This window comes from Mesoplodon mirus (assembly GCF_964341445.2).
Source record: "Mesoplodon mirus genome assembly, chromosome: 18".
Classification (NCBI taxonomy): Eukaryota; Metazoa; Chordata; class Mammalia; order Artiodactyla; family Ziphiidae; genus Mesoplodon; species Mesoplodon mirus.
This window is the reverse complement of record NC_138994.1, coordinates 17,356,016-17,377,367: the sequence shown is the minus strand read 5'-3', so window position 1 is coordinate 17,377,367 and position 21,352 is coordinate 17,356,016. Positions and strand designations below refer to the sequence as shown.

The 21,352-nt window shown below is 55.2% G+C and overlaps 1 protein-coding gene across 1 annotated transcript; it reads right to left on the bottom strand.

The window, feature by feature from the left end:
• Positions 1–371: 371 nt before the first annotated feature.
• On the bottom strand, positions 372–19,761 carry QRICH2 (glutamine rich 2; the record flags this gene model as incomplete). The annotated part of the gene is made up of 22 exons (XM_082603839.1): positions 372–556; positions 2,080–2,205; positions 2,977–3,064; positions 3,407–3,554; positions 4,131–4,334; positions 4,760–4,861; positions 5,131–5,196; positions 5,785–5,906; positions 6,021–6,185; positions 6,371–6,445; positions 6,534–6,656; positions 7,352–7,612; positions 11,134–11,248; positions 11,754–11,851; positions 12,523–12,608; positions 13,208–13,353; positions 13,567–13,873; positions 14,147–14,230; positions 14,483–15,101; positions 17,216–17,326; positions 19,028–19,120; positions 19,294–19,761. The coding sequence occupies 22 exons, from the start codon at positions 19,759–19,761 to the stop codon at positions 372–374; spliced, it is 3,792 nt and encodes a 1,263-aa protein (XP_082459965.1).
• Positions 19,762–21,352: the final 1,591 nt, after the last annotated feature.

Here is a 21,352-nt window from a genome sequence, read left to right as displayed (position 1 = left end):
CAACCTCACCAGAGTGCCCTGGCCAGCCTCCCCAGATGGAAGGCAGTGCCGGTGCCAGAGAAGGCCATAGCACCGGGTCCAGCGGGGTCAGGAGAGGGCAGACCGCTTGCAGGCCCGCCAGTCCCCGGAGCCTGGGGTCTGGCCTGTGCTGCCTCTTCCTAGCCCTGGGTCCAACACTCAGCCCTCTCGAAGCCCTGGCACCCTCAGAGAACAGCTCAACCTGTTTGGGGGCCATGGCCTAATGGTCAGGCTGCAAGAGGTCTGCCATCCGACCTGCAGCGGCCCCTCCCTCTCACTCCACCTTCCTGAGCCAGGACCAGAGAAGCTGCATGGCCCCAAGCTTTTTCCTCAACATTTATTTATAGCTCTGCTCAGTGAGCAGTGGTGGACTGCGGCCCCCGGGTGGGCTCCTCGAGCCCCTCCCCAGGAGGCACGTCCATGTGCATCTCCAGCCCCGCTGGCAGGTATGCCATCTCACTGGGCAGGTGAGCTGTATCCGGCTGGGAGAGGTGCCCCTCAGTGGAGATGGGTCTGTCTTTCTGTTGAAGAGACGAACCTGCGAAACAGGAGGGAGCAGACCTGGCTCTGTCTCGCTCCCATGCCCGCCAGCGGCCCACCCCAGCTTGCGCAAAGCCCAAGGAAGTCGGGAGCAGCCCCAGTAGCCAGGCCGAGCTAAGGCATCATGCTGCCGGTTGGGGGGGGGGCGGTGGCAAGCCCTCATACGAGCCCCTAAGTCACACTCCTTTATAATCTCTCTGAGTTAAAAATAAACAAGCCTTCACCAGGGGCTGAGAGCCTGCCTCTTTGGTAACGTTCCCTCTTAATACAGGGACTGTTTAGGCAATATTGAAACAAGTAGGTGCAGGAATTTTCCCTAACACTACCCTCCCTCTTGCTGCTGCTTCCACACGTTTTAAGTGCCCTTGGAGTAGACGGTGGAGTGCTGGGGAGAAAAAAGCTAAGTATCCCCAAGAAATCAACTCGGAACCAAGAGCTGTGCTGTCTGTCCACTGCTGAGTCCTCCATCCCAGGCTCTTACCCTTTGTCACCAGTGCTGGCTCTGGAGCCAGATGGCTTGGCTTTGAACTCCAGCTCTGCTGCTTCCTAGCTGTGTGACCTTGTGCAAATACTTTAACCTCTCTGTGCCTCGGCTTTCTCAGCTGTAGGTGGGACCAACAGTGGTCCCTGCCTCTTAATGCATGAGGATGAAGACTGGTTTGTAAGTGGAAAGCTCCTCAGCAGTGCCTGGCCGGTGAGGAACCCTCAACAGAGGTGAGGCAACATAGCCACCACTGCCGCTTATTTTGTTTCTGCTTCCTCCAGGCACTCACTGAATGCTGGAACTGGAAGGGGGGTGTAAAAAGTACCTAGCTGGGGCTCTTAACCTGGGCAGGGGGTGGGGGTGGCCCTTGAACCTCCGGAAGTAGCTGTAAAGCATTGTGGGTGCGTAGCTTTTTATGGGAAGAAAGTCAGCACCTTTCTTAGACTCTCAAAGGGGAGCCTAACTAAGCAGCCCTAATCCGGCACCCTTTTATCGACAGATGAAGAAACTGGTCAAGAGAAGGGGGAGAGGTGCTCAGAGTCACCTGGAAGTCATCCAGCCTCCTAGCTCCAGGCCACTGTCCCTCTCTGGCCCCATGTGTAGCCAAACCCCAGGGGAACCCTTAGCCCTCTGGCTTTCAGGCAGGATTTAGCCCCTCTGGGGAGAGCAGGGACTCTGGGGGACCTTCCAGGCCAGGGGGCTTAGCTCCAGGAGAGTCGGCACATGTGAGCAGGGGAAGGACTCGGGCCTGGAGCCAGAGCTTGGGCTGCAACTCTGTCCCTATTTGCTCTTCTGTGAAATGGGGGCAGTAACAGTATCTGACCACAGACCTGGCGCATTATCAAGCACTCAGCAATGAAGAGTTTTCTCTCTCCTCCCTTGCATCCCATCCCTCAGCTCCCAGGCCCTTCCTCTCTCCAGGGAAATAAAGGTATATACCAGTCATGGGCAGGAAAGGGGCCTGGCGGGGCAAGGAGGAGAGGCAAGCGGCAGTGCCTAGGCCACCCAGAAGGACCCTCCACCCAGAGAGGAGCTACCTGAGTCGTTGCCGGCCAGCATCTGAGCGCTCTTGGGTCGTGAGGGCAGCTGACCGCTGTCGCTGAGTGACCGCTGCTGATGCACGTGGGGCTGGGACTGCTTGGCCTTGTGCTTTATCCCTGAATCTGATGGAGACAGTGGAGGGGAAAGGCAGTTCTGAGACACCGGGTAGGAGCCCTGTGGGGACCCACGGGGATGGGGAGAGGGCTGCAGGGCTGCTGGTCACAGCCAGCCTCAGCTGGCGTCCCTCTCCATCTTTATTCGTGGATATGCCCCTTGTAAGCACTTCATTCACCGAAATGTCTGCCCGGCCATCTGTCTGTCCATCCATCCATCCACCCACTCACTCGGATATCCACCCCCAGACATCAGCCCCGTGCCAGGTGCTGGGTGAGTTCTGACTCCAGGTTTATAGTTCGGGAGGGGAGGCAACTAGAAAGGTGCATACATGGCAGTGAGACCCGGTGGGAAGTGACAAATGGCACACCTCAGGATGGCTAACTGGAAGGGGACATTCCAGGACACGGGTGATTCACAAAGTGGTGGGGGCTCAGGAGAGGGTATTTTGAGTTATGAAGAAGGGGTAGGACTTGGCCTCGGTGATGTTGGGAACAGAGGCTTAGGCAGGAAGACTGGGGTGGCGGTCTGAGGATAAAGGCTGGCAAGAAAAGATGGGGCCACGACATCCCAGCTAGTTGGCTGAGACTGGACAGCCATCCCCCTTCTGCAAACACTGACCCGGAGGCTTTTGGAGACCTGAACGTTTGGAGTCAGGGAGGTGGAGGAAGAAGGCAGTCAGGGCCCGGTGGCCACAAGAAGGGCCTTAAGGAGCTGGGCGGGCCCTGTGGGACCCAAGCAAGGAGGCTGAGGGGCCTCTGGGCCACCTGGACACTCACTGTCTTTGTTCAGGCTGTCCGGCAGCCTTGTATCCATCCGTCCCTTGTAAATATGTCCGTCCAGGCCCAGGATATCCACCTCATCGTGCTGTGGAGATGGGCGAGTGCCGCTCAGAGCTGCCCTCCTGTCCTGCCTCCCAGAGGGTGGTCCTCTCCTGAGGCGGGCACCAAACGGTGCTCAGAGCCCTTGAGGGGGCTCTGGGCGGTGCCAGGGCCAAGCGACAGGGGAAGGGGGGGCCCGTGGTGGAGGCGGTAGTGCCAGGTGGGCGGGTGGCCGGGTTGGCATTCCTCTTCCCAGGAAAGGATAAGAACCTGACGCTTGGACTGGGTCTGACTAAGAAACTGCCCCGAGGTCGAGGGCCCAGGAGGGGACTTCTGGTGGCTTTTCCAGAGGGACCTGAGAGTCTGGCGTTACGGCAGTGCCCCCCACCTTCCTGGCGATCCGGTTCTCCTCGGTGGGGTACAGGCCCTGTGCCAGGTGCTTTAGGCGGTTGCGGCGGTAGGGGTAGGTGAGGGTGTGGCTGCCCCCGCAGAGCCGGGGCGCCCTCGGGTAGGTGTGATCAGCCGCATCTGGCAGCCTGCGGTGAAGACGGTGGAGTCACGGGGAGCAGGTGTGGCCGGGGACACGCCTAGGGTGGGGCGGGGGGCAGCGCTCAAGCTAGGACAGGGCAGGGGGTGAGTGAGCAGGGCGGACCGGCCCAGCCACCCTGAAGGCCACACACACACACACACACACACACGCACGCACATTCTCACGCGTACGTGTTCACACACATACATTCACACACATTCTCAAACATTCACACGTATGTTCACACACACATTCACACACATTCACACACTCTCACACATTCATACACGTACACGTTCACACACAATCATACATTCTCATACAACTTTATACACATGTTCACACACATCCTCCCACACACAGGCCCCACCCCTCATGCACACACATAATCTCTCTCTCACACACACACTCGTACAATACACATGAACAATGCTCTCTCACACACACATTCACACACACATTCTCTCTCTTACACACACACGCACGCACGCTCCCCCACTCTGTGCCAGGCTCTCGGTGGTGGGAGGGCTGTGAGTGGGCCGAAGCTCACCGCCTGCCCCGGGGACCCGGCCCGGCCACCTACCGTCTGTAGCAGGGGTCGCCGGGGCACTGGGAGTGCAGCAGCTCGCGGATCATCTGGCTGCCGGCCTTGACGGAGCCCCCGAAGTGGATCCGCACCTTCTCAATGTCCATCAGCATCTTGGAGTGCATGCTGCGCAGGCGCCCCACGCTCCGCTCTGTCTGCCCCAGGTTGCCCCGGGGGAAGGCAGCGCTGTCCAGCTTCAGGCTGCGGGGGGCGGGCCCAGCGGAGGGGTGAGCCACGCCCCCAGCATCCTCCCCTCAAGGAGGAGGTGGACAGGCTGCAGGGAGGAGGGCAGGAGCCCCAGAGGGCGTGAAACACGCCCCCCACCCACTCATCCCACCCACTCGTGGAGCCACCGCCTCTCTCCCTCACATGCCCGGTATGAGCAGGGAGAGGGGGGTCTCAGAGGCAATGTCCCCCAAGGGTGCCCAGCAGGGACCCAAAGGCAGGTGGTTACTAGGTCGGTGCTCTCCTCCTCCGAGGCTCTCACCCTGGGAGGAGCTGGGAGCTCCGTCAGCACCCTAGCAGCGCCGCCCCTACTCCCCATCCCAGGCGTGAGGAGGAGCCTCCACTCTCGCCCTCCAGACCCCCCTGCAAGCCCTGCACAGGACTCCCTCCGCTGCCCGTACTTGCGGCTCTGCTGCCGGACGTGCTCCAGTTCAAAGACCGTGTAGGGGCGGATGGACCGGTGCCAGGGAAGGCCTGGGCCCACAGGAGTCAGGGGGATGACTCTGGGCAGGGACAGAAAGAAGGGAAGGTCGGAGTGTGAGAAACCCCATCGTCCAAGCCCCCCCCCCCACTCCCCACACTCCACCTGCCCGAGGAGCCTCCCTGCCCGGGCAGGGGTTGGGGGCTGAAGGCCGGGGTAGGAGCAGCCGAGGTGTACGGAGTGAACGGTGAGAGAGCAGGAGCCGACAGGAGGTGGAGACAGGCCGGGAATACAGGAGACGCAGCCCCGCCGTGCCCACCCCCATCGTGGCCACCAGCTGGGGCCACTCACTGTCCAGTCACAGGCATCTCCAGGGGACGGTCACATGAGAGGCAGTGGAAATGTGCCAGGAGCTGCCTGTGAGGAGGTGGAACACACACAGGGTGAGCGCCCTGCCCAGAGGGTCCCGAACGTGAGGGACGGAGAACCCAGTGGGCTCGGCGCTCTGTGGGCCAGGCAGGCTGGACGCTCAGTGCCCGGGGTGACAGGCCCCAGGCCACCAGAGAAAGTTCCGGGCCCAGCTCCCCGGGAACTCACCAAACTCACCAGCTCCTAGACATGTCTGCTTCTGGGCACACACCCAGCACCCACCTACCCTAACCCAAAGCCGGCAGGGTTCCCAAGGGGCCCAGGACTGCCCTGCGTAAGCCTCGGGAGCCCTCTGGCGGTCAGGAATGGAAATCCTGGGACTCAGGCTGCCATGGGCCAGGCCCCCCAGGAGTGCTCTCAGCTCTGGGGGCTGTGGACCCCCTCCCACCTGTGCCCAGAGAGCCTTACGCCTCCCTCCCCTCCCTCTCTCAGCTGTAATGTGAACTGGCCTGAGCCAGAAGAGCTTTTCAAGCTCTAAAACTCTGTCACTCCTACTGCAGGATGGTCCCAGGCAAGATCAGCCATTCCCCTGAGCACACCTCCAGCCCGCCTGCCCTCACCCCTTCCAGGCCTCACCTCCGCATGGCGGCTGCCTCGTCTGCCTGGTAGAGCGGAGAACGCTCTTTGAGCTGTAGTCGCAAGGATTTCCAGCGATCCTCCAGTGACTGCTTCACTGGGTCCAGCTCCAGGCGGTCCAGCTGTGGGTGAGGGCGGGGCCCTGGTGAGCTCTGAGGAAGCAGGTGGGGTCTGCGGCGCCCAGAGAGGAGGGCGTTGTCCCCGTCCAGGGGGCCCTGGAGCCTCCCACCCCTCACCTTGCTGTCCATCTCCATCAGGAGCCTGTCCAGCATCTTCTGCCAGTCCTCCTCCTGCCCGCTCATCTTGGCCACCAGCTCCTGCATCATGTGGTTCAGCTGCTCCGTGGTGGCGTCAAACTGGACACGGCTCACTTTGGCCGCCAGGGCACTCTTGTCGGCTTTCTGCCCGGAGAGAGGAAGAGGCCCCCCAGATGGGAGAGAGCCATGGCGGGGGCCCCACTCCCTGCAGTGAGAGCGCCAGCACTGAGCCCACATCCCCCGTCGGACTCGCCTCCTCTCTCAGCCTTTTGAAGAACGAGCGGTGGGACCTCCCTGGGATGCAGGGTGGCCCCTCGGCCTAGCCTTACCACATTGATCTCCATCTCCAGGTGTTCCCTGTTGGCCTTTTCCTTCTCCAGCTTCTCCAGACCCTGGTACAACACCTGGGAGGCCGAGGGAGCAGAGAATAAGGAACAAGGCGGAACTGAGGTCGTGCGTCGGCCCTGCCCCTGCCACCCTGCCCGCCCTCACTTCAATGTCCTTCTGCTTCTGCCGATGGTCCTCGATGAGGTTGCCGGTGGTGATGCTGAGTTTCTCACAGTCGCCCTGTACCTGCAGGATGGCGCTCTGGACGCGGCCCAGTAGCTCTTCATCCTGCAGCAGAAGGACAAAGGCAGCCTCCCTGGGGCACCCCCAGGGGTACTGCCACCCCTGGTAAGTCAGCCCTTAAAACATCACCCGGCAGACAGGCCGACCTCAGACCCCATTCTGGATCTCCTCAGTTGCCGCCACAATTCCCCACCTCCCCATGGACTAGCCTTGAGGGACCTGGTCCACCGGGGTGGGTGGTCAGTAGAGGTGGCCTCAAGGCCCAGGAGTCCTGAGAGTTGGGTGTGGGCTACAGCCTCGCCACCCACCCTGAGCTGAATCTAAATTCTGGAGTCTAAGAGGCAGGCCTCAGGGACTTGTGCTACTCCCTGCTCCACCAGCAGGCCTGCCCTTTGGAGGGGAAGTGGGAAGGAGTCCAGAAGACCGGCATGAAGGAGGGGCGATGAATCCTAAAGCTATGCCAGCGTCCCGAGGCATGTGAATGGCACTGCTCCACCCCTCAGCCAGCCGTGCTGGACCCACCCATGGAACCAGCTCTTCCCCATGGTCCCCCATCCCCAGAGCCAGCTCTACGGCTGCCCTCGCTGTGACCCTAGGGAAAGACCAGGGACTTCCGTGCGGTCGCTAAAGGGCTCCATCATGGAAAAGTGGCCCAAACATCCCTCCCCTGGGGACTCCCCGAGGGGCTCCCTGCAGGCCGGCCATGAGCGGCCGCACCAGAGGAAAGCAGGCGGCATCACCTGGCTCTGCAGCTTGGCCTTCTTGGAGGGCCGGGAGGCAGCCAGGTTGCTGACCATGTCCTGGAGCTGCTCGTAGCGCTGCACCAGCGTGCTGACCTGGTGACTCAGGTCCAGGCTGCAGGCTGGGCAGGTGGCCGCAGGGTCGATCTGGCTGGGTGCCAGGGTGGTCAGGAGCTTGTCCGGGGCCACGCTCATGCTCATGGACAGCAGCGTGGAGGATGAGGCCAGCATGTTCTCAATGATCGTCCTGAGCTTGTCTAACTGGGCATGGGCGAGAGGGCGGGTGCAGGGCAGTGAGCGAGGCCCAGCTACGCCGCATCCATGCGGTCGCCACCAGCGAGTGCTTTCTGCCCTGGCCTGCTGTGACCCGGGCCATCCCACAGCCTCGGTGCCTCCCAGGGTGTGCAGCACATGGGAGGCGCTCGACCTCCGTCCATTAAATAGTGACCAGAGTTCCCAGGGAGGGTAGCACAGATGCTGATAAAGCCCTTGCAGGAACGAGGCTTCTGGACCTTTCTCCAGCCAGCCCATTGGTGCAGTGTGAGAACACATCTCCTCTAGCTAAATCCTACAGAGCTGATGCCCATTAGTCCACAGACACCCTGCTGACACACAGGCCCTGCTCCAGGCCCTGGGGACACGAGGGGTGGGCTCACACATGCTCTGTCCCCATCTAGAATGTAAATAACAATAAGAGAATGTGGTTTTCTCACACCATATACAAAAATAAACTAAAAATGGATTGAAGACCTCAATGTAAGACTGGAAACCATAAAACTCCTAGAGGAAAACATAGGCAGAACACTCTTTGACATAAATCGTAGCAGTATTTTTTGGATCTGTCTCCTAAGGCAAAGGAGACAAAAGCAAAAATAAACAAATGAGACCTAATTAAACTTAAAAGTTTTGGGGGACTTCCCTGGTGGCGCAGTGGTTAAGAATCCGCGTGCCAATGCAGGGGACATGGGTTTGATCCCTGGTCCGGGAAGATCCCACACGCCCGGAGCAACTAAGCCTGTGCACCACAACTACTGAGCCTGCACGCCACAACTACTGAAGCCTACACGCCTAGAGCCCATGTTCCACAACAAAGAGAAGCCACTGCAATGAGAAGCCCGCACACCGCGACAAAGAGTAGCCCCTGCTCGACACAACTAGAGAAAGCCCGCGCACATCAACGAAGACCCAACGCAACCAAAAATAAATAAATAATAAATAAAATGGATTCTTTTAAATAAATAAATAAAAGCTTTTGCACGGCAAAGGAAACCATCAACACAAAAAAAACAAACACAACCTATGGAATCGGAGAAAATATCTGCAAACGATATGACCCATAAGGGGTTAATATCCAAAATATATAAACAGCTCATAAACTCAATATCAAAAAAACAAAGAACTGATTAAAAAATGGGTAGAAGACCTGAACAGACATTGTTCCAAAGAAGACATACAGGTGGCCAACAGGCACATGAAAAGATGCTCAACATTGCTAATTATTAGAGATGCAAATCAAAACCACAATGAGATATCACCTCACACCAGTCAGAATGGCCATCATCAAGAAATCTAGAAACAATAAATGCTGGAGAGGGTGTGGAGAAAAGGGAACCCTCCTACACTGTTGGTGGGAGTGTAAATTGGTGCAGCCACTATGGAGAACAGTATGGAGGTTCCTCAAAAAACTAAAAATAGAACTACCATATGATCCGGCTATTCCATTCCTGGGTATATATTATCCGAAGAAAATGAAAACACTAATTCTAAAAGATGCATGCACCCCAATGTCCATGAGAGCACTATTTACAACAGCTAAGATATGGAAGCGACCTAAGTTTCCATCAACAGATGAACGGATAAAGAAGATGTGGTTTATATGTAAAATGGAATACTACTCAGCCATAAAAAAGAATGAAATTTTGCCATTTGCAACCACATGGATTGACCTAGAGAGCGTTATCCTTAGTGAAATAAGCCAGACAGAGAAAGACAAATACTGTGTGTTGTCACTTATATATAGAATCTAAAAGATAAAACAAACTAGTAAATATAACAAAACAGAAACAGACTCAACAGATCTAGAGAACAAACTAGTGGTTACCAGTCAGGGGAGGGAAGGGGGAGGGACAAGATGGGGTGGAAGATTAAGAGGTACAAACCACCATGTGTAAAACAAAAAAGCCACCAGGATATATTGTACAGCACAGGGAAACAGAGCCATTATTTTATAATAACTTTAAGTGGAATATAATCTATAAAAACAGTGAATCACTATGGTGTGCATTTGAAACTGATATGAGTGTAAATCAACTACACTTCAATAAAAAAAAAAAAGAGAGAATGTGATAAGTGCTACCACTACAGGGGTCTCTCATGGCCTGGCTGGGAACAAACTCCTTCTGCTGGCCCTCCTGCTCTCTTCTGGATCCCATGGTCCCAGTTTGTCCCCACAAAGCTAGACACCCGACTGGCCAAAGGCCTGTGACATCTTGTCCTGGCTTAGAGAGAGGGACTGCACCAACCTAAGGCCCCCTTTCTTGGAAGTGCGCAACACTGCAAGGCCTGGGGCAGCCCTTTTGGACTGTGTGTGAGAGATAAAAAAGCTGGCTGAGAGCAGAAGGGAAAAGAAATGTGAGGGTATTTGAGAGAGATGGATAAGGAAGGGGACACAGAGGCAAAGACAGACACACAGAAAGACAGACAGGTGGTGGCCCGGGCCAGACTGCCCGCTTGGCCTGGAAATACTGCTTTTCCCAATTTCCTCTACACGTATGTATTTTCAGCCAGGCTCCCTTTTGCCCGAGCTCAGCAAGACTCTTGCCACCAGAAGAGCCGACACGCTTCTGAAGAGTCAAGAGGCCGAGCCTGCCCAGCAGGGAGTGGATGCCCTCCCAGGTGTGGCCCCAGGGAGCCCCGGAGGTTGCTAAGCTCAGGTGTGAGCTTTGGGATGACAGATGACTCTTAAACGCACTATCTACTGCTGTCCTACTGCTGTCCTGACAAGCAGCTCTGGGTCATGAAATGGTGTACACCACTGTCCTGACAAACTTGGAGGGGGCCCAGAATGGGGCCTCTAGCACAAAGGGGCTCCTGACGTGGGACCCCTGGGCCCAGCGGCTTTGCCCATCTGATCCTTCTGTGAGCACTCAGAGGGCTGGTCCTAGTCCAATGCTCCTCACTGGGAACATTCTGGGGTGACCAAGGATCGTAACACCCAAGATGTAAAGGCATGTACACCTGGAACTAACACAACATCGTAAATCAACTATACTCCAATTTAAAAAAAAAACAAAGAGGGGACTTCCCTGTTGGCGCAGTGATTAAGAATCCGCCTCCCAATGCAGGGACACGGGTTTGATCCCTGGTCCGGGAAGACCCCACATGCTGCGGAGCAACTAAGCCCGTGCACCACAACTACTGAAGCCCGCGGGCCTAGAGCCCATGCTCTGCAACAAGAGAAGCCACCGCAATGAAAAGTGTGCATACTGCAACGAAGAATAGCCCCAGCTCGCCATAACTAGGGAAAGCCCATGTGCAGGAAGGAAGACCCAACGCAGCCAAAAATTAAAATTAATTAATTAAGACTTTAAAAAAACATTAATTAAAAAACAAAAAACAAAGATGTAAAGCCAGACACTTTCAAGAGAGTGAAAAGACAACCCACAGAACAGGAGAAAATATCTGCAAATTATATATCAGATAAGAGTCTACTATCCCCAATGTCCACAGCCAACTCTGCGAAGGGCCCTAGTCCCTGTGGCTGGAGAGTGTGGAATCCTCACCTGATCCTGCAGGTAAAGGGAGGCTTCGGAGACCGAATGTTCCATGTTGACCTTGCCCCGTTCTTGACTCTCCCTCAGCTCTGCCAGCTCCTTCTCGATGTCAGCCACGGTGACTCTGCATGCACAAGAGATGGTCCGGCCCCACCACCGGCCCAGGGGCCTGGGCCCAGCAGTGCTGAGCCCCGGCCGTCAGGGATGGAGGAGGCAGACAGGGCTCTTTCACGTTCCCCTCCAGCTCTGTCTAAGGGGTCCAAGGCTCCACCTGTGGTGGAGGTGGGTGCCCAGTGTGCTGGCCTGAGAGGCTTCTAGGGGGTGAGGCCTGGCACTGCACAGAGACGGCTCTGAGGGGCTCCAGCAAATGCTCCGAAGCCCCAGCTGGGGACAGAATCTAAGAGGCTTTTTTTTTTTGGTTCTTCTAAGCCCTGGTGCTGAGCTGTTTTAAGAACCTGGGAAACTTCCACTAGCAACTTGAACTAGATACAGACAACCTGAAGAGCAGACACAATGCGGGTCAAAGATAGTGGTCAGTTCAGGGATGAGTGAACCAAAGGCTCTATCACCTCCTTGGCTGAGAACATGTGATGCCAGGACAGAAGTTGCATTTGGCAGGGGGATTTTACCTGAGGGTACCCAGCTGCAGGCTCAGCTGGCCAGCTTTCACCTCCTTTCCTGTTTCTTGCTCTCCCTCCCACTCCAGGATCCTGTTCATCTTCTCCAGCTACAAATCCGATAGAAGAGGAGGGTCAGGCAGGCTTGAGATCTCTGCTTTCTGAACGTACCTCTGCAGCCCCAGCAAGCCCCTCCCCCATTCCCTAATCCTTAAAAAAAAAAAATTCCCACCACGCAGCTTGTGGGAATCTTAGTTCCCGGACCAGGGATTGAACCCTGACCTCTAGCAGTGAAAGCGCCTAACCACTGGACCACCAGGGAGTCCCCCCCATTCCCTAACCCTATCCAACCCTCTGGCAAAGCCTAAGGTCCCTTCCTAACATCCACCCATCCATCCATCCCATGGATGCAGGTAGCTAGCATTAAAAGAATGACTGAAGACCTAGCAGCCCCTTGCCATGACCGCTGGTCCCAGACAGTCCCACGAACTTGGCTCCAAGGCTGCTCCAGTGACAGTGGCTTTTATTGGAAATGGCCACATGTAATGAAAGGAGCTCAGGCCTCCTTTTTGGCCCAACTGAATCATAATAGCTTTGAATGTCAGGTTTTAGATCCAGGAAATAAACACGTGGATACCTGAGGTGTGTTTCCCATCTGAGGGGACTGTACAGATCCAGTGAGATAATAATGAAAGTGAAAGGACTATGTAATCTATCCAAATGCAAATGAAAGGGATTATTGGCACCTGAAGGCCAAGTAGGCGGACCCTCCCTTACTTACTTTTGCTTTTTCCTCCTCAACTTCTTTGGTCAAGGCCTTTAAGGTCTTCAGCTGTTCCTGCAGGTCATCGGGTATGGACTTCTTGACTATGGAGAATCGAGGCCTTAGAGTCAGAAGCGTCAGATTCCCCGTGGGCTCCCAATCCCAGCCCTCACAATCAAGAACAACACATATCATTTATCTGCTTTTCCTGGGGGCTGGAGAGAGGGGATGGGAAGAAAGGAGTGTCCTTTTAGGGGATAAGCGTCCTTAGCTCTGAAGAGTCCATCTAACGCTTAATATCCTAAAGGGCTGTGGGACCACTTACCCACAATTTCCACCCAACTCTAAAATTTTAATTATTCTCTGGGGCTAGAATTGTGAATGTGCGACGGTTAAATTTAATTTTTCAACATTCTCTCTCCCTGCCCAACCCCGTGAAATCATTTTCCCTTCATCCCAACATCTTCCCAGCTGCTTTCCAGAGAGTCTGGCAAAGGCATAAGAACCTGCCTCACTCCTCTCCTGAGGCTCCTTTACTTCTAGCAGTTTAATCCCACCTCTTGGACCCTGAAGGCTATGGGAGAACCCAGAATGGCTAAGAATGGAAATGCTGTTTTCAGGGCCTCAGGCAGAGGCCCAGGGAGAGAGAAGGATGAAGCCAAGCGAGGAGGAGGACAGCAGCCTCTGGGCACACAGCACCCACCCATCAGTGCCAGCAGGTACTGGATCTTCTCCAAGTCTGTCTGGCCAGCTTGTTCATCATCCAGATCCTTTATGTTCTCCTTAAGCTCCACGTAGAGGCTGATAAGCTCCCCCAGCAGACGAAATGTTTCCACTGCCATGGGGAAGCTAGGAGCCAATTTATCCAGTGAATCATGTTTCTCACTCTGAACATCACTCCTTTCTGATGAGCCTCGGTATAAACAGTCAAGGGAGTGTGTGCTCCTGAGAAAGGGGGCATCTTGGCTTGGGGAAGTCTGAACAGAAACTCCAGGTCGGACTGAGTCACGTATTTCATTTGGATCCAAACCTACCTCGACATACTGATCTACACCTTGGTACCCTGGACCATGGGAGTCTGGGACAGAATGTGCCCGGTCATGCTGCTCTGGTTCAGGTGTTTCCAAATGCTGTTGATCCTGGCGTGCAGATTCCACACCCATGCGTAATGGTTTGGGGCCATGCTGGTCTGGGCCAGGACGCATCAAACCTTGTTGATAAGTCTCTCGTGGTACCAAACCTTCTCGGTCTATACCTGGTGATGCCAAAACTTGACTGGCTACGAGTGGTGACACCCGACCATATTGATCTCTGCCAGGAGGTGCCACACCATGCTGGTATGGGCGTGGTGATAGAAAACTTCGAGGATCTGCATGGTATGTTGGAAAGCCATGAAGCTCTGTGCCTGGTGGTATCAAGCCTCGATCTGTACCAGACTGCCTCAACCAATGCTGATCTATTACAGGTTGAACCAAACCACGCTGATCGGCACGAGGCTGCATGAAACCACGTGGATAGGCACCGGATTGGACCAAACCACGTGGATAGCCACTAGGCTGTACCAGACCAGGTGGATATGTACCAGGTGGAACCAAGCTAGGCATAGATACACCAGGTTGAAAAAAGCCATGTGGACCTGTACCAGGCTGCACCAAACCAGGCTGACCTGCACTGGGTTGCACCAAACCTCGCTGATACATTCCAGGCTGGACCAAACCAGGGTGACCTGCACCAGGCTGGACTGAGGCAGGCTGACCAGCACCAGGTTGCACCAAACCAGGCTGACCAGCACCAGGCTGCACCAAACCAGGCTGACCTGCAGCACCAGGTTGCACCAAACCAGGCTGACCTGCAGCACCAGGTTGCACCAAACCAGGCTGATCTGCAGCGCCAGGCTGCACCAAACCAGGCTGACCTGCAGCGCCAGGCTGCACGAAACCAGGCTGACCGCCACCAGGCTGCATCAAACCAGGCTGACCTGTACCAGGCTGCACCAAACCATGCTGACCTGCACCAGGTTGCACCAAACCAGGCTGATCTGCAGCGTCAGGCTGCACCAAACCAGGCTGACCGGCACCAGGCTGCACCAAGCCAGGCTGACCCGTACCAGGCTGCACCAAACCAGGCTGACCTGCACCAGGCTGCACCAAACCAGGCTGACCTATACTGGGTTGGACCAAAGCAGGCTGACCTGCACTGGGCTGGATCATATCATGCTGCTCTGTGCCAGGTTGTATGAAGCCAGATATTCCCAAAGTGGGCTGTACAAAACCTTGCTGATCTGCAGCGACTTGCATCAAGCCAGGTGACAGCAAGCCCTGCTGATCCATGCGAAATATTACAAATCCGTGATGATCTACACCAAGAGGTACCAGTCCATGCTCATCAGTGCCAAGTGGTCCCATACCACTCTCGTCCATGCCAGCCTGTTTTATACCATGTTGGTCTATGCCAGGAAGTATCACATCATGCTGATATGCGCTAAGTGGAACCATACCAGGCTGGTCTGTACTAGGTAGTCCCAATCCTTGCTGATCTCTGCCAGATACCAATGGTGGCACTGCATCACTCTGAGCCATGCCAGCTAGCACCAATTCCTGCTCATCCATTCCAGGTGGCATCACTCCATGACCCACAGTGAGGGGTACCACACCATGTACATAAGTGCTAGGTTGTAGCGATGCAGGCTGATCCACGCCAAGTGGTCCTAATCCAGGTTGATCTGGCCGTGCATAGATTTGACCCTGGCTAATGTGCACTCCCCCATGCTGATCTGGGGACACATGACCATGCAGATCTCTAGGCAAGGCGGTGGAGGATACGTCCTGATAAACTGGGCCAAGGTGTGCATCTCGTTCATCTCTGCGTAGATGTGCTAAGCCGTGCTGCTCTCTAGCCCGGTGAAGATCTGACTCTGCTCTCAACTGGGGATGGTGTTTGGTTAGGCCAGCTTCTTCACGGGCCCTTGAGTGCTGTTCTCTACCAGGAAACCCAGTAGCAGACTCACCTTTGCTTTGTTCCCTGCCAGTAACCCCTTCAGAGGAGTATCCTATGCCACTGGTTCCCAAGAAGGTCTTATCTGTGCTAAAATCACTGGCAGGCTCTATAGCCTCATCAATACTTGGATGCTTGGTGGAGGATCCACTTGGAATTTTATCACTTGATGTTATGGAACCCTGCCCTTTGCGCCTAGGAAGCCCTGTTGATGACTCTGAGACCTGGTGGAAGAGGAAGAAAGAAATCAGTGACTCTAAGTAAAAAGTACTCATTATAAGAGTTGGAGGGGGGCTTCCCTGGTGGCGCAGTGGTTGAGAGTCCGCCTGCCGATGCAGGGGACGTGGGTTCGTGCCCCGGTCCGGGAGATCCCACATGCCGCGGAGCGGCTGGGCCCGTGAGCCATGGCCGCTGAGCCTGCGCATCTGGAGCCTGTGCTCCGCAACAGGAGAGGCCACAACAGTGAGAGGCCCGCGTATCGCAAAAAATAAATAAATAACTAACTAAATAAATAATAATATTTATATTAATTCTCATCTGCTTCTGGGGTCGTTCATGATTATGAGCAACTGTCAGACCCCTGACACTTTCTTACCTCTGGAGAAGTAAAAATGTCTAGAGTTGCTTCTGTTGAGGCTTATTTTTAGGTCTTGCAGGTGTCTTCTGGTGGCACCCCGAGGAAATGTGTTGCTCACTCAAAACATAGGACAGTGACATGTGGGTAAGTGTAAAAAAGCTTTGGCTTAAAAACATGACAGTGAAAGCAGAGGCCGCCTTTTTCTAGGCCACTCTCTTCGTTTGCAGGCTCTTCTTCCAACTCTCTCTGATGCTGCTTTCCTCTGAAGAAGGGCCCCAAACTCAGAAAGCAGTCTGGGAGACCAGGAGGGTGTCTTTTGTACCCAGAGAATATTTGGCGAACCCCAGATGGCCACTTGGTGGTGCCAAAGTGTTCTTTGCTCTCTTCCCCATGAGTCTGTACGTCCATGTGACCCTTTTTGAGTGACCCAGATACACAAAGCCAGGGGAATAGGAATGTCAAGGCCAAAGGGCACCTGATCCTTGTCCTTGAGGGCCGTTTGAAAATACCCACTTTATTCAGACAAAGAAAACTTAGCCTGGTTACCCTGTGCACTGCCTTGGCACAGATGCCCGCACCCGTGGGTACAAGTCACCATCAGCAAAAGGCTTCCTGAAGAGGTTTTATTTCCAGGGTTAGTCACCTTTGTCCACTAATAGTGAAGGGACTCGTGCATTTCAGGACAGACTCTGAAGGAACTTTGAAAAGCTATGAAAGCAAATCAAAACTATGCTCTGGTACTGTTTTCTATCTAACCGATCGGCCAAGCTAAAAAAAGTGGGTACCAACAGACAGAGTTGGTGGGGTACTGAGAAACAAGCTCTCTCCTACATTGCTGGTGGGGGTCCAAACTGGAACCACGCCCACGAAAGGTAATTTGGCAAAAGCTAGCCAAATCACAAATGTGCGTTCTGTTTCTAGGAATCTATCCTATGAGTACCTTCACTTGTGTGTGTCACATTAGAGCATGGTTTGTTATAGGATTGGGGAAAAACATAAAAAATATCCAAAATAGAAAACTTGTGAAATAAATTATAAACATCCACATAATGGAATACTGCACAGCAGTAAAAAAGGGAAAGGTTCGGGGTCCCCACCCAAGACCGCTGCCCAAGCACCCCGCCCCCCGTCTCTGTTCACCATTTGTGAGGCCTTCCAGCCGTCAGTAATCGCCTGCTCCAGCTCTTCCCAGGTGACCATGGTGGCTTCTTCCACACCAGGCATCACTCTGAGCTTCCAGCTCATTATTTTCTGACAGTGAAAGACAACACATATGTGTGCACACACACACGCCAAACACAAACATACAACACCCACACACACACCCCGAGTTTAATCCCAGGAAGCTTTAGGAACAGAACAGAACTAACAGGATTGGGTGGGTCCTTCCAAAGCCCCGAGGAGAAGTCACTGTCCAAGTAACCAGTGAGTCCTGAGTGGCTGGTTTCCTGTCCCATGTGGGCTCTGGATGGACAACTGAGCAAGGAGGGAAAGAATGTTCCCTCATCCCAGGGGGGCACCCCAAGAGGCAGAGGGCATACAGCACCCCACCCTGGAAGGATGCAGACACCCGGGGTGAGAGTCTGGATGAGCCCCAAGAGAGGGGGCCGGGCTGCGGGCAACCATCCTACCCCCTGGGGCCCCTGAGGGCCCTTTCCCACAGAACTGGCTGACATTACCAGGAATTCGTCCCTTTCTCTAATTAGCTTCTCCAGTTCGTCAACCCGTTGGAGGAGTTTCTGGAAGAAGAGTTCAGAGTTTGAGGATCAAAGCAGCCCCTCCCGTGGACCCTGCACACATGCGCACACACACACACACACACTCTCACAAGGCAGAAGAGGAAAGGAGGACTGTGGGTCTGAGAGAGCTGAGGGTAAAGAGAAGGCTGGTACGCCAGGCTCCCCGTGCTCTTCCCAGCCAACAAGAGGAAGGGAAGTGGAGTGTGGTAGGTGGTACCCGGGGACAGCGTGCCACAAGCAAAAATGATGCAGCAATGGGAACCTTCCTTTGGTCCTGGGATGCATGTCACACAACCCGCTAGTGAGGCACTGCAGCACCGCTCCACGCGGCTGACCTCGCCTCTCGAGGACAGAGATGACTGGGTACTTCAAGGGCATCTGAACGACTGTGTTGCTTAAAGAGAAAAGCACCTCAAAAGAACCAAAGCAAATTGCTACCATTTAAGTGGCTCCTTATAACTTCTGCAAACCTCCAGAATCTACGAATCTGAAGGTAAAACAAGCCTTTAGTCTAACCGAAGACAGCTCCAAACCTAAAAACACCACACTTTAAAAAGAAGAGCTTCCCAGAGCAAAAATGAGTCCTGCTGGGGGCTGGAGGCCTGGGATGAGGTGGGCACGTGGCATCCATGGGTGAGTCTCCTCCAGGGTCTCGGCCACCTCCTCCTTTGAGCTTTTCTTCTCTCTCAAGTCTCTCTTCTCAGCCTCTCCCTGGGCTTCCCCCTAATTGCTCCTCCTTTTTTTCCCAGCTCTAATCCCCTACTCCAGTCTCATATGGGCCTGAAACAGAAGCACTGCCTAGTATCTCCTGGAACTGGCATACTTCCGGTCTCTGCTGTTCACTGAAAAATGCTTACACTGAGGGATTTGTGCTTCTCTCTCCCAGGGAGCAAAGATCCAAGTGAGAGTGGGGCTGCCTGGGGGGCTGCAGATAGGGGGATGGTGGTGGTGACCCATAACCCCCTCCATTCCAGTCCTCCTCTTCTTGGACCAAGCTTTGTCTCTCAACACCCACCACCTTCTTTCTTTATTCTAGTTTAAAGGAAATTCGCTCAAAGAATATTGAGACGTTGTCAGCCCCTCTCTGGGTCGGTTCAGGATGCCTGGGTGTCTGACAAGTGGTGGGTGAGCCCCCGTGTAACAGAGGGGACAAAGGAGGCTGCCCGGGAAGGGGCCACTCAGCTCCCCAAGGTGGGGTCCCGGCCGCCCTCACCTCTGGGTGCAACTCGGGTTGCTCCTCCGCCTTTTGCTGGGCTTCCTTCAGTATTTGCACGTCTTCCACGATGTCCTGGAGCAGCTCCGTGCCCTGAAAGGTAGAGCACGGGCCGCGTGGGCCCAGGCCGCAAGCAGGCCTGGGCCCCACCACGCCCGCGTCTCCCGGCTCTCGCCTCCTCCCCCAGGTGCGCCTCCGAGGCTCAGCTCCAGGGGGCGCTGCAGAGCGGCGGGGCGGGGGGAGGGGCGGACAGCCCGCGCGCCCACCTCGGGGACCGACTCGCCGTCCTTCCGGACTTTCGTCGACCCTACTTGCGCCTTTCCCTGCGTAAGCAAGGGCAGATCCTTCGCTTCCAGCCAGTCCCGGGCGTCCAGCCCGTCGGCCTGGGAGGGGAAGTGCTGCACGTGCGCCATGATGGCCTGCACCTGGCTCCCCATGGTCTTGAGCTGCAGGCTGAGGTCCTGGACCTGCCCGCCCAGGTCCTTCACCCGGCTCTCCAGCGCCTGCGGCTGCTCCCTGCTGCTTGAGACCCGCGGGGACTCGAACAAGCGACTCTGCTCGAGCATCGGGGACGGGAAGTCGATCCGAGTATCCTGCAGGTTGAGATTCTTAAGCATGGCCACGATGAGCGTGTGCAGGGCCGTGAAGTTGACGGCGCCCACCTCCGGGGTGCCGATGGCGAGGTCGGCCAGCTCCCGGAGGGAGACCGAGGGGACCGCCGTCGCGGGCGGCATCGTGTGCCTTCTCTGGCGGCCCTGCCCCCCTCACGGCTTGTCGCGCTTCTGGGGCCTTTCCGGGCCCCTGCGAGGCCCCGGGGCACCCCCGCCCCTGGGTCCGGCCACGCCGGGCATCAGTCGCAGTCTGGAGCCCGCCTGGAAGACGGAGAGGAAGCGCCTGGCCCTCGGGCTTCCCACTCTTCGCTCCCGGGAAACGGGGGTCCGGGCACCGCCGAGCCCCCGCCGTCAGCCCGCCACCATCCGATCTTCGGTCTCCGAGTTCCAGCCCTGGAGTGCCCTGCCCTGGCGGCTGGAGGACGTTTGGAACTTGGTGCGCGGCCCCGTTCGTTGCCTGGTTGTGGGGGCCCCCTGCGTGCCCCGGGGATTCCGCGCAAGAACACGCCCCGCAGAGAGCCGGCCTCAGCGCGGAGACCTGCCCGTCCTTGAAGCCACCCCCTACCCCCAAAGACAGCCAGTCCTAGTGGGTCAGGAAGCCCTGGCTACACCCAAGGTGCCACCAATTTTTGTTCTCAGTTAACACTGCCAAACGGCACCATAGGGCCGTGCCGAGGCATTCCTACCAGGAAACACATCCGTTTTTTTTGGGGGGGGGTGAGGGGTGGAGACCCCTTAAGGTTCACCTAGATTCCAGCTGATTTACTCTCCTGTAGGGGCCACAATAGTGGGGAGATTTAAGAGGCCTCATGGCCACTATATTTTGTGTGTTTTAGTTGTTCCCTTCGCAGGGCGGTGGCACAGATCTAAGAGACGCAGTCCTGAGACCTTGGCCCCTTGGGAACAGTTCCCATATCATTCTGCTCAATCAGAAGGGAAGGTAACCTGGAAAAAGACCACTCACTACTCAGGCGGTTCCAGTCAGCCACCAGCTGACAGACCTTTTCTACACCGCCCTGGCCTCATTTATCTCAAAACAGACATCTGGTCAAGCGCCAGCATCTCCCCTGGTTACAAGGCAGGACTGATTAGACAGGACCAGAGGAATCTGATGCTCTCAGCAATTGAGGCTTGACTTCCCCATACTAGATTCTCCCAGAAAACAGGTAACAATTTTCAGTGTTTATATTCAGGAAGCTAAAGAAAACTTGTAACTGCATCTATACTATGTATTATTTTAACTCCTTTTCAAATTCAAATTTTTAGTTTAGTCTGAACTGGTAAAATTGAAACCCTTCATGTTCACTCCCTCCCCCTCCAATAAAAGCAGTGTTTCCTGGAAATGGAGTTTTAGACACGAGTCTAAAACCTCCCTGAGAGTAACACCCAAGGATTTTTGTTCACTATTATATTCCCAGAGCCTGACACACAGTAGGCCTTCAAGTGGTGGCTGAGATCATCAAAAGAAGAAATTCTTTGTAGTCTTCTGTGCACTTACACTCTTACATTAGAAAACGTAAGGCTGAGGGTTTCCCTGGCAGTCCAGTGGTTAAGACTCCGCCTTCCAATGCAGGGGGTGCGGGTTCGATCCCTGGTCAGGGAGCTAAGATCCCACATACCTCAAGGCCAAAAATCCAAAACATAAAACAGAATCTATACTGTAACAAATTCAATAAAGACTTTTAAAAAAATGGTCCACATCAAAAAAAATCTT